This window comes from Neoarius graeffei, chromosome 2, assembly GCF_027579695.1.
Source record: "Neoarius graeffei isolate fNeoGra1 chromosome 2, fNeoGra1.pri, whole genome shotgun sequence".
NCBI classification, from domain to species: domain Eukaryota; kingdom Metazoa; phylum Chordata; class Actinopteri; order Siluriformes; family Ariidae; genus Neoarius; species Neoarius graeffei.
This window is the reverse complement of record NC_083570.1, coordinates 20,780,054-20,793,030: the sequence shown is the minus strand read 5'-3', so window position 1 is coordinate 20,793,030 and position 12,977 is coordinate 20,780,054. Positions and strand designations below refer to the sequence as shown.

The 12,977-nt window shown below is 41.5% G+C and overlaps 1 protein-coding gene across 2 annotated transcripts in view; it reads left to right on the top strand.

Moving 5' to 3' along the window:
• ankrd6b (ankyrin repeat domain 6b) overlaps positions 1 to 12,186 on the top strand; it is a 97,393-nt gene extending 85,207 nt beyond the window's left edge. For both annotated transcript variants that reach the window (XM_060913971.1, XM_060913972.1), the window contains exons 13-16: positions 94 to 246; positions 6,740 to 6,853; positions 10,874 to 11,162; positions 11,298 to 12,186. In XM_060913971.1, coding sequence (XP_060769954.1) covers positions 94 to 246; positions 6,740 to 6,853; positions 10,874 to 11,162; positions 11,298 to 11,824 — 1,083 coding nt within the window. In that variant the 3' untranslated portion in view covers positions 11,825 to 12,186. The remainder of the gene's footprint in view (positions 1 to 93; positions 247 to 6,739; positions 6,854 to 10,873; positions 11,163 to 11,297) is intronic.
• Positions 12,187 to 12,977: the final 791 nt, after the last annotated feature.

Here is a 12,977-nt window from a genome sequence, read left to right as displayed (position 1 = left end):
CTTCCTGTTTCTGGTGCCGTTCAGTAAAAGCAGCATCTGGTGTAATACCGTTGTGTTACTCTCTCAAAGACCGACTTCCTGTTTGTGCTTCAGGCTCCTCTGAACGGCTGCAGGTGTGAGCCGCTTATCAGCAAACTGGAGAACCAGCTGGAGGCCACCAAAGAGGAGATGAAGTCTGAGATCCATACAGTCCAGGAGCTTATGAATAACAAGATGGGACAGCTGGACCGCAAGAACAAACACCAGGTCTATAGAACAGATGGGATATAATGAAGTATCTCCCCATAAGTACCCTTGTAGGTTTTTCCAGACACTTTATTAGTGGGAAGGTTTTGTTATTTACCACCACGCCATTACTGGTAGTGGAGGAAATAATGGAAAAATCGTTCAAATGATGATACAAGCATGAAACTTGGCATAAACAAACATTCACACTGAGGTACTCTTCAAATTTTTCTGATGAGCCAAATCCAAGAAAATTCAAGATGGCTGCCATTTTTCAAGATGGTCGCCAAATTTCTAGCCAAAATTCCATTCTTCCCCATATCTCTAAAGATTATTGATGGATTTGAGTGAATATTGGGTCTGTTAATAATTTTATTGACAGCCTTAATCTGATTTTGCCATTAATTATCACTCAAGAGACCTTTTGTGTCTCTAAAATTATTGCAATGTGTAAATATTCATATGGTTCATATGGCATACCACTTTTTCAGCATAAATTAACATTTAATTTTCTCTAGCAGGACAGGTACAAAATATTTTATGTGCAGTAATAAACTAAATTAATAGGTGGCGTTAAAATCTCATCTCATTATCTCTAGCCGCTTTATCCTTCTACAGGGTCGCAGGCAAGCTGGAGCCTATCCCAGCTGACTACGGGCGAAAGGCGGGGTACACCCTGGACAAGTCGCCAGGTCATCACAGGGCTGACACATAGACACAGACAACCATTCACACTCACATTCACACCTACGGTCAATTTAGAGTCACCAGTTAACCTAACCTGCATGTCTTTGGACTGTGGGGGAAACCGGAGCACCCGGAGGAAACCCACGCGGACACGGGGAGAACATGCAAACTCCGCACAGAAAGGCCCTCGCCGGCCACGGGGCTCGAACCCAGGACCTTCTTGCTGTGAGGCGACAGCGCTAACCACTACACCACCGTGCCACCGGCGTTAAAATCGGGCAACAAATACACAGGATGCATTTTAGCATGACAAGATTTAATCTTCATTCATTGTTACAATATACAATACAATAAATTTATTGGACGGAAACTTGTCATATGCATTTCAGCTTATGGCATTTGGACAGTTTCACTGTTCAATCACTTACTAGTTACATACAGTGGTGCTTGAAAGTTTGTGAACCCTTTAGAATTTTCTATATTTCTGCATAATTATGACCTAAAACATCATCGGATTTTCACACAAGTCCTAAAAGTAGATAAAGAGAACCCAGTTAAACAAATGAGACAAAAATATTATACTTGGTCATTTATTTATTGGGGCGGCACGGTGGTGTAGTGGTTAGCGCTGTCGCCTCACAGCAAGAAGGTCCTGGGTTCGAGCCCCGGGGCCGGCGAGGGCCTTTCTGTGTGGAGTTTGCATGTTCTCCCCGTGTCCACATGGGTTTCCTCCGGGTGCTCCGGTTTCCCCCACAGTCCAAAGACATGCAGGTTAGGTTGACTGGTGACTCTAAATTGACCGTAGGTGTGAGTGTGAATGGTTGTCTGTGTCTATGTGTCAGCCCTGTGATGACCTGGCGACTTGTCCAGGGTGTACCCCGCCTTTTGCCCGTAGTCAGCTGGGATAGGCTCCAGCTTGCCTGCGACCCTGTAGAAGGATAAAGCGGCTAGAGATAACGAGATGAGATGAATGAGATTTATTTATTGAGGAAAATGATCCAATATTACAGATCTGTGAGTGGCAAAAGTATGTGAACCTCTAGGATTAGCAGTTAATTTGAAGGTGAAATTCGAGTCAGGTGTTTTCAATCAATGGTATAACAATCAGATGTGAGTGGGCACCCTGTTTTATTTAAAGAACAGGGATCTATCAAAGTCTGATCTTCACAACGCATGTTTGTGGAAGTGTATCATGGCACGAGCAAAGGAGATTTCTGAGGATCTCAGAAAAAGCATTGTTGATGCTCATCAGGCTGGAAAAGGTTACAAAACCATCTCTAAAGAGTTTGGACTCCAACAATCCACAGTCAGACAGATTGTGTACAAGTGGAGGAAATTCAAGACCATTGTTACCCTCCCCAGGAGTGGTCGACCAACAAGGATCACTCCAAGAGCAAGGCGTGTAATAGTCGGTGAGTTCACAAAGGACCCCAGGGTAACTTCTAAGCAACTGAAGGCCTCTCTCACATTGGCTAATGTTAGTGTTCATGAGTCCACCATCAGGAGAACACTGAACAACAATGGTGTGCATGGCAGGGTTGCAAGGAGAAAGCCACTGCTCTCCAAAAAGAACATTGCTGCTCATCTGCAGTTTGCTAAAGATCACGTGGACAAGCCAGAAGGCTATTGGAAAAAACTTTTGTGGACGGATGAGACCAAAATAGAACTTTTTGGTTTAAATGAGAAGCATTATGTTTGGAGAAAGGAAAACACTGCATTCCAGCATAAGAACCTTATCCCATCTGTGAAACATGGTGGTGGTAGTATCATGGTTTGGGCCTGTTTAGCTGCATCTGGGCCAGGACGGCTTGCCATCATTGATGGAACAATGAATTCTGAATTATACCAGCGAATTCTAAAGGAAAATGTCAGGACATCTGTCCATGAACTGAATCTCAAGAAAAGGTGGGTCATGCAGCAAGACAATGACCCTAAGCACACAAGTCGTTCTACCAAAGAATGGTTAAAGAAGAATAAAGTTAATGTTTTGGAATGGCCAAGTCAAAGTCCTGACCTTAATCCAATCGAAATGTTGTGGAAGGATCTGAAGCGAGAAGTTCATGTGAGGAAACCCACCAACATCCCAGAGTTGAAGCTGTTCTGTATGGAGGAACGGGCTAAAATTCCTCCAAGCCGGTGTGCAGGACTGATCAACAGTTACCGGAAACGTTTAGTTGCAGTTATTGCTGCACAAGGGGGTCACACCAGATACTGAAAGCAAAGGTTCACATACTTTTGCCACTCACAGATATGTAATATTGGATCATTTTCCTCAGTAAATAAATGACCAAGTATAATATTTTTGTCTCATTTGTTTAACTGGGTTCTCTTTATCTACTTTTAGGACTTGTGTGAAAATCTGATGATGTTTGAGGTCATATTTATGCAGACGTATAGAAAATTCTAAAGTTTTCACAAACTTTCAAGCACCACTGTACATAAACATGACATGATTTATTCATCTTTCACTATTTTTAATATAAAAAACATTATGTAAAAGTGTAATGATAAAACAAAACTTTCAAATCCATTTAAACAGTTAAACCATTAACTTGTTAAACAGTTAAACTGTGTACTGGCAGCTTCTTGGAGCCATAGGTGAGAGTTAGGGTGTGTAATGAAGACCAGTGTCAGTAGCCCGTCTATAGGATGTGGCTGACTCCTGAAAAAGGTACTGTCTATTACTGCACCCCAAGTGAACTACAAATAAGAACTACTTACTACAACTGACATTGGTGTTTGACATAAAAATTTAATTTTATGGACCAAGTTGATACCTAAGAAGATGTTTATGGGTAACATCTGTTTCAGAATCAGAGGTGGACAAAGTACCCAACTTCATTACTTAAGTCAAAGTACAGATCCCACTGGTCAAATGTTACTCCGGTACAAGTGAATGTTGTACAGTCAAATTTTTACTCAAGTTAAAGTACTGAAGTACTTGCTTTTCAAAATACTTAAGTACTAAAAGTACATTTTGTCCATGCATTGTTGTATTATTGCCACAACACTGACAAAACCTAATGCCTCTGAAGCAACCGACTGGATTTACTAACTAACTTGTAGAACCTGTAGAATAAACACCTGGTAGAATGTTAGAAAATGAAACATAACTGAACTGAAAAAGAGCCATTGTTATTTTCTTTCTTTTTTTTTTTAATTGTAACACTCCTCCCCATTCCCACAAGGAAGTGTTCTGACCCAGCTCTGGCAGTGTGTGCACACATCAGTGTGTATGTTAATCAGGAAGACAGTGGAATAGTTGTAAATGCAGCTTGCTCAGAAAATAAAAATGACAATCCAACCTGATTAAAACCCAGGTCCACACCTCGAGCTTAATAACTGCCCAACAGCAAGACAAAAAAAATGCAAGACCATCATCTGACATCAAAACAAAAAAATTCCAGCAATTTGTTGTGACTGACTAGTACAATACTGTCCATCTCACAGGTCTCATGCACATGTGAATCTGCCTGTGGAATCATGCTAGTCAGTCAGTGAAGCTCCACTTGACATGCTAGCAAACGCTTTTCAAACTCAAAATCATATTGGGTAGCTAACGTTACGAGAAAAGAAAGATTTCTACATTTTGTTTATTTGGCAAGATTATGCTAAAACATTTCTGAAAACACTTCAGATAAGTTAACGTTATTCATGTTAGCGTAACTCCGTTTTTACATGCTAACTAACAGCGTCAAAGTTAACTAGCCATGTGTTAACGTTGGCCGTGGACAAGGCGACGGCAACTTGGCGGGCAAATCCATAGAAAGTCATTTGACTAACCAGACTGCATAGCTATTGCAGCATTATCGCTAGCTCTAAAAGCACAGACAAATTCATTGCAAGCTTTCTCTAGGAATAAAACGTTTCCATACCTCAATATGCTTCCGCAAGTTTTTGTAGGCTGTGATGTAGTCTGTTTTAGGCAAACAAAACAAACATTTCAAACGAAACGAATCCTTAATCCTTTCAGAAAACTGAAACATGGGGCCATGAGTGCATGCATTCCCCAGAAGAACCGCCTCCTTTCATTCTGCCATCAACTGATTGTGTTCAAATAACGCTGCGGAGAAATCATTGATCTTGATTTTATCCAGTCTATGGACGTGACCCCAGTGATTACTGATAGGCTGTCTCAGTGTCACCTGCGAAAAAACCAACCATGTTTTAGAAAAGAGAAAAACAAAAAAACCATCCAGTTTCAAAGCTGCTTCATAGTAACAAGTAACGAGGACCTTGATAGAAACGTATGCTGTGTTCACACTTATACCGGTACGAAAGTGGTATAACTGTATCGATACAAAGTATACCGGTACAGTTTAGTGCATCTGTCCACACTAGCGAGAAATGTTTGAGGTTTTCTTTCACGGTAGTTGAAATGCGCGTGCGCGAAATGTTTCCGCGGTTACCGAGTAACTTCCTTCCGAGAATATATGGCATCCGTTATTTTGAGATCTCGAGGAGAAAAAACAATTATTTCATGATCTCAGCTGGATCACTGTATCTCCGTCGGTAGAGACGAAGCCGGGCCAGTCTTCTGCGGAGGTGCCGCGGACTAATTTTGAAATTATCCCTTATTAAAAGACAATGCAATCTCTCCCTGTGTCAACCCCTGATCAAAATATTGCCTTATTAAGTGATCGATTATTCCAGACATTCTAATGACCAAAGTTACGTCTATACAGAATGAGAAATAGCCCCAAAGTCAGCATATCACAAGTCTCTTGGCGCACCTGAATGAACCATTTCTCAGCTGTTTACTCGAGATCATGAAATAATTTTGTTTTCTCGAGATCACGGAATAATTGTTTTGTTTTCTCGAGATCTCGAAATAACGGTTTTGTTTTCTCGAGATCTCGAATTAGTTGTGGTGTTTTCTCGAGATCCTGAATTAATTATGTCGTTATCTCGGGATAACAAGGTGAATAAAAAAAAGGATTATATGAAGGGCCTCTCTCGGCTTCCGTACAGATGAAACAACGCGTGTGTGCTTTTTGTTGTCAATGTACAGTCTGTATTTCTGGTGGTCATTTATTCAGTCGAATCGTATAAAACGCGCGAGGCAGTTGAGAAAGAAACAAACGAATCTCCGTTCTTCACTATTTTATTCAGCGAAGACATCGATTGAGGTGTGTGACTTTGCGCATGCGCATTATATTTGTATTGATACAGAGCCGCTTCATCTGTTCACACTACAGCGAAGCGCTACAGTACCGATACTGTACCGGTACGAAACCCATACATTTGTGGGTTTCGTACCGATACAGTTATACCGCTACAGTACAGGTATAGTTGCTAGTGTGGACAGGTGTTGCGGTACGAAAGTAGTTTCGTATCGGTACAAAATCCCTAGTGTGGACAGGGTAGTAGTGGAATGAAAAGTACGATATTTGCCTTTCAAACATGGTGAAGTTAAAGTCAAAAGTTGCCAAAAAATTACTCAAGTAAAGTACAGATACTCAAAGTGTACTTAATTGCAGTACTCAAGTAAATGTACTTCGTTACTGTCCACCTCTGTTCAGAATACTAAAAAAAAACATACGAATAGAAACAGTAATCATTCAAATATGTCATTTTCATATGATGTGTCAAATTTTGATTTTCGCCATCTTGGAAAAATGGCAGCCATTTTGGATTAGCTCATCAGCTAATTTTGAAGAGTGCCCCAATATGAATGTTCTTGCCAGGTTTCATGCTTTGTATCATCATTTGGTCAGCAGTTAGCTGCTTTACTATAGGGCCTGTCGCTGTGTCATGAAAGCATTGTTAAGACACGGCACGTCTGTAAAATACTGAGGAAATTCCCTGTGGTTGTTGCTGGTCTCAGATCCGAGCTCTGGATAAGATGACGGTAGAGAGAGTGTCCGCTGAAAGGATGGAGTGTTTACGTCGCATCGATGAGAGGACAAAACAGGAGCGTCTGGAGGGCGAAAAGAGACAGGTAAATGTTCACGTTACACAGGATGGAGCGCTAAACCATACTTAGTCATAACTAACCCATGAAGATGGCTGCAGTGAATCAGGTGTTAAGCAAATTGTTCAGGTGTGTATATTTATAATTTCAGTTATTCCACAAAATCGAGTCGTATATGAGCTGATAGCTGATGAGGCACGTAGCGCCGAGTCGGCTATAAGCCATGTACGACGAGATTGAGTGGAATAATTGTTTTATTCTACACACATTCACTGGATTTAAAGAAACTGAGTATTTTTTTTTTTTGCAAATTGGATCAATGAAAACTTTATACAACACGTCTAACAAAATCATTTCTGCTTTGGCGGAATTCTTAAAAACCTATCGATGGCTGCACAAACTGACTTTAGTGGGGGTTTTGTGTGTGTGTGTGTGGCTACTGCCTCATAGAGGCGAAGCGAGTCAGTAGCCACTATGTCATTGTGTTGTAAGAATGAGTGGAACAATAGTGCACTGCGGATACGATATGCATAAGCATTACAATCACCAGAACAGCTAATTGTGATCTCGAGATACGAACAGTTGATCTTGCGTTATCAAAGGTACACAAGAATGAGTGGTGAAGCCACTACAGTGGTGGTTGAAAGTTTGTGAACCCTTTAGAATGTTTTATATTTCTGCATAAATATGATCTAAAACATCATTAGATTTTCACACAAGTCCTAAAAGTAGATAAAGAGAACCCAGTTAAACAAATGAGACAAAAATATTATACTTGGTCATTTATTTATCGAGGAAAATGATCCAATATTACATATCTGTGAGTGGCAAAAGTATGTGAACCTTTGCTGTCAGTATCTGGTGTGACCCCCTTGTGCAGCAATAACTGCAACTAAACGTTTGCGGTAACTGTTGATCAGTCCTGCACACCGGCTTGGAGGAATTTTAGCCCATTCCTCCATACAGAACAGCTTCAACTCTGGGATTTTGGTGGGTTTCCTCACATGAATTGCTCGCTTCAGGTCCTTCCACAACATTTCGATTGGATTAAGGTCAGGACTTTGACTTGGCCATTCCAAAACATTAACTTTATTCTTCTTTAACCATTCTTTGGTAGAACGACTTGTGTGCTTAGGGTCATTGTCTTGCTGCATGACCCGGAGCAAGCCGGAGCGCGCTGCTTAATTTGAGGGGGAGCAAACCGGAGCGCGCTCCGGCAGCTATTTACACTGGATCCGGTGTAAATAGCTGCCAGATCATAATTACAGTAAACTAGTAAATCCAGTAAAGGAAAAACTTGAGACTGAAAGGTTTTAACAGTCATCCAAATGACTGAACGTAAACATTGCTACAGTAACATACTAGCTATGTTGTTGACATTAGCTAGTGCTAACAGCTAGCCGCTAGTACACTGCTACAACACAGACACCGACCCTAATAATACAGTTCTTGGTCATTGCCTGGTAACAGCAAATTTATAACGGGCCATGTCCCAACAGACTAAGAAGTTATTTCAATGACATTTAATAACATTTTGTTTATCCTGAGGACCGAAAGTAAATGAAAATGTGAACAAACCTTAGCTGTAATAAGATGGCGACCACCGGCTCCAGGGACGACCCGCTGATGTAGGCATGTTACCCAGCCTGACACAAAATATTTGTAGGCATCCAAACTCTTATACGCTTTCAGATCAATACCTGTGTATGGCGATGGGTTTTTAACGACATAGGTATACAGATCACGTGGGCCGAAGTCAGGTAAAGACGAGGGCTTCGTGTACTTCCGTACGTCAGTGAACAATCCTGGTGGAAGCAGGTAAACATCGTTCTGTAAGCCTGCTAACCTCAATTTTTGCAAATACCTCTCTCTCTGCTCGCCCTGTAAATGCCCTACGTCACTGGATAGTGAAGGTGTTTTCTGCATCTCGCTCCTTTTTCTTTTATGTTTTTCGTTTGTCGCCTTCCTCGCATTCAAACTGATTCGAGCCGTGACGTCCAAAATGGCAGCCTAACGATGCATCACATGACTTGGTCACGTGGGTGAAAAACCTCAATAGCCTTCTGGCTTGTCCACGTGATCTTTAGCAAACTGCAGATGAGCAGCAATGTTCTTTTTGGAGAGCAGTGGCTTTCTCCTTGCAACCCTGCCATGCACACCATTGTTGTTCAGTGTTCTCCTGATAGTGGACTCATGAACATTAACATTAGCCAATGTGAGAGAGGCCTTCAGTTGCTTAGAAGTTACCCTGGGGTCCTTTGTGAACTCGCCAACTATTACACGCCTTGCTCTTGGAGTGATCTTTGTTGGTCGACCATTCCTGGGGAAGGTAACAATGGTCTTCAATTTCCTCCATTTGTACACAATCTGTCTGACTGTATTGGTGGAATCCAAATTCTCTAGAGATGGTTTTGTAACCTTTTCCAGCCTGATGAGCATCAACAACGCTTTTTCTGAGGTCCTCAGAAATCTCCTTTGTTCGTGCCATGATACACTTCCACAAACATGTGTTGTGAAGATCAGACTTTGATAGATCCCTGTTCTTTAAATACAACAGGGTGCCCACTCACACCTGATTTCAATCAGTGGGATGACAAAAACCTGACTCTAATTTCACCTTCAAATTAATTGCTAATCCTAGAGGTTCATATACTTTTACCACCCACAGATATGTAATATTGGATCCTTTTCTTCAATAAATAAATGACCAAGTGTAATATTGTTGTCTCATTTGTTTAACTGGGTTCTCTTTATCTACTTTTAGGACTTTGTGTGAAAATCTGATGTTTTAAGTCATATTTATGCAGAAATATAGAAAACTCTACAAACTTTCAAGCACCACTGTATGTTATCATGCTGCAAGAATGAGTGTAACAATAGCGAAACTTCGTAACCAATCAGCACTTATCCTGATCAAGTTCGATTACTCGTTCTACTTCTTGATAAACCTCAGAACGAACCAGAAACAAAATAAGAGAAACCTCGTTATAACTTCGTAGTATCGGAAGATAATCGGCAGATAAAAAGATAAACGAAATTCACGTCGTGGTTCGCCAAGGCTATTGATTCGACATCAAGTAAGCGTCATTTATTTAAAAAAAAAAAACCTTACCTTTCAATTATCACAGCTTTTGTTTGGTCCTTCTGAAAGGTCAAATGAAAGGTTTTGGAAGGTTTTTTTTAGCTTTTTGGCAGATATATAGAGAAGCTGATATCAAACTTCTGCTATTCGCTTTCATTATTTTATTTTAGTCTTTACACTTGTGAAACAAAATGTGCTCGTTAGTACTAAATAATGCTTCGAAGACGATTCATGAACAAGTGCTTTCTTACGATTTTGAAAATGGATATAGTTCACAGCTCTGTATTTGGAACAATTTTATTTATAAGCAGGAGCCACATGGACCCATAGGGTACTTTTTTTGGGGGGAGAAAGTGCCATCTTGCTGTCGTGCCGAGGTATAGAATAGCTTTAGACATTTATTTAATTCTTCATTGGACATTTCAGTTCTGTAATTTTCAAACTTCTTTGAGCTTTGGAACCAGACTAAAAAAAATTCAACAAATTTTAAACACAAATCGGCGAATTGACTATCAATTTGTGAAAAATGCGATCATAATAATGCTTGAAAAATAAAAAAAGTTCTTATCGTCAAATACTTTCATTCCATATTTTGTTGCGCTTTTTTTGTATTTTTTGGGGTTTTGTTTTCAAGGAGAATTTTTATTTCATCCTCGGTTGGTTCAGCAACACGCGCCGCCATTTCGTTTCGTTTTTCTCTACTCACGGTATATGAGCTGATATCCTAGTAGTAGAGTAGCCAATCAAAGCGCACGATTGCTCATATCCGGTGAAAGTGGATACAGATCTTTATACACACTTTCTCAACTGAAGTTTATTTTGCTTTAGAATCACAAATAAGTACACACTTTGCTCATGAATCTACTTTTGAAGCTCATTTTATATGAAAACATTAGTCTCGGAGATCTTTTGGAAGGATATACAGCATTTTAGTCCTGTTCTCGTTTTAACTGCCTCACACACAGTCCTCGATGGTGAGTGAACTGAAGAACTGGTGCATGTCTAAGCTCCAGAAAATGGAGGTACGTCTGATAGCAGATGCACGCTGTGCCCCTTTGCGCCGCTCCTCCTCGCTAGACGGGTGTGTAACGCTGCAGGGTGACACGGTGGGTCCGTCTGCAAGCAGCGCCCACTGCCTGGTACCCAGCGACCCACTCGAGCCTGACGAGGGACGAGGGGGAGAGGGAGGGGCTACCGGAGAAGAGGACATGTTGGATAATCACTACTTTGTGGTGCAGATGGACAGCTCTTCAGGTTGGTTACGAACCTTGACGGACCTTCTATTGCCATAATTCTGAACGTCGATAATTAACGCAGTATCGGGCCTATATCTAGGTTTAGATTTAAACACCTGCATTTAAAAGGTTAATTGTGTGCTTTCTTTTTAAGATGGCAAACAGAACACCCAAGAGACATTCTTCCCCATGGCTCAGGATAAATCCGCACCGTCGTCTCCTCTCGTAGTACGACCAAAAGAGCGCACGCTGTTCTCCACTGACCCCTACAGGCCAGACAAAGAACTACACGAGGCCTCGAATTCAGGCCAATCCAAAAGCTTCTCGCCATCCACAGAGCGCCATAGCAGCGGCCAAAAGGACCACAAGCACAGCAGGCGTTCTAAAAGCAAGCACCGTAAAAGGCATTTTGAAGGGACGACTGAGGACCAAGATGGAACTAAGGCCCAAGAAGAGAGCTTTGCTCAGGAAAGGGCTAACACGCATGCGCTGGAGGTGACCCAGTGCTTCTTCGAGGCAATGTCCACGCAGATGGAGCGTTGGTACGAGCGCAAGGTCCAGGAGGCGAGCTGGCAGGCTGAGCGGCGAGCACGGGCTGATCGTACCACTCTGCTGGAGAGGATCAGCTGCCTGGAAGACGAACTAAGGCTCCTCAGAACCAGCAGACAAGAGGACAGCTAGCACACGGAAACAGCGGCTTGGTTACATATATGAAGAAGGTGGTATGAGGAGCGGATGACTGAGATCAAAATCTGTAAAACTGAACATTTTGTCGATGAAGGTTTTCAGTCATCCAAATCATTTCAGATAAATAGAAAGAGATAGTGGGAGTACGTCAAGGCGACTGGACTTGGAGTTTTAAATATTGGCTAAATAAAAAAATAAGCTAAATTGGTCTCAGGCACCATCAGTTTGAACGATTATAGAAATGTTTCAGATTGTAACACAAGTCCAACCCCCTTGACCATCTCTCTTTATATACAGTGCCTTGCAAAAGTATTCATCCCCCTTGGTGTTTGTCCTGTTTTGTCATGTTACAAGCTGGTATTAAAATAGATTTTTGGAGGGTTAGCATCATTTTTGATTTATACAACATGCCGACCACTTTAAAGGTGCACTTTTCTTTTTTAAATTGTGACACAAACAATAATTAAGATGAAAAAAACAGAAATCTGGAGTGTGCATAGGTATTCATCCCCTCAAACTCAATACTTTATAGAGCCACCTTTTGCTACAATTACAGCTGCACTTCTTTTGGGGTATGTCTCTATTAGCTTAGCACATCTAGCCACTGGGATTTTTGCCCATTCCTCAAGGCAAAATTGCTCCAACTCCTTCAAGTTAGATGGGTTGCGTTGGTGTACAGCAATCTTCAAGTTATGTCACAGATTCTCAATTGGATTGAGATCTGGGCTTTGATGAGGCCATTCCAAGACATTTAAATGTTTCCCTTTAAACCACTCCAGTGTAGCTTTAGCAGTCTGTTTAGGGTCATTGTCCTGCTGGAACATGAACCTTTGTCCCAGTCTCAAACCTCTGGCCGAGACAAACAGGTTTTCCGTCAGAATTGCCCTGTATTTAGTGCCATCCATCTTTCCTTCAGTCCTGACCACTTTTCCTGTCCCTGCAGATGATAAACATCCCCACAGCATGATGCTGCCACCACCATGCTTCACTGTAGGAATGGTGTTCTCAGGGTGTTGGGTTTGTGCCACACATGGCATTTCCCATGATGGCCAAAAAGTTCAATTTTAGTCTCATTTGACCAGAGAATCTTTTTCCATGTGTTTGGGGAGTCTGCCACATGCTGTTGGGCAAACTCCAAACGTGTTTT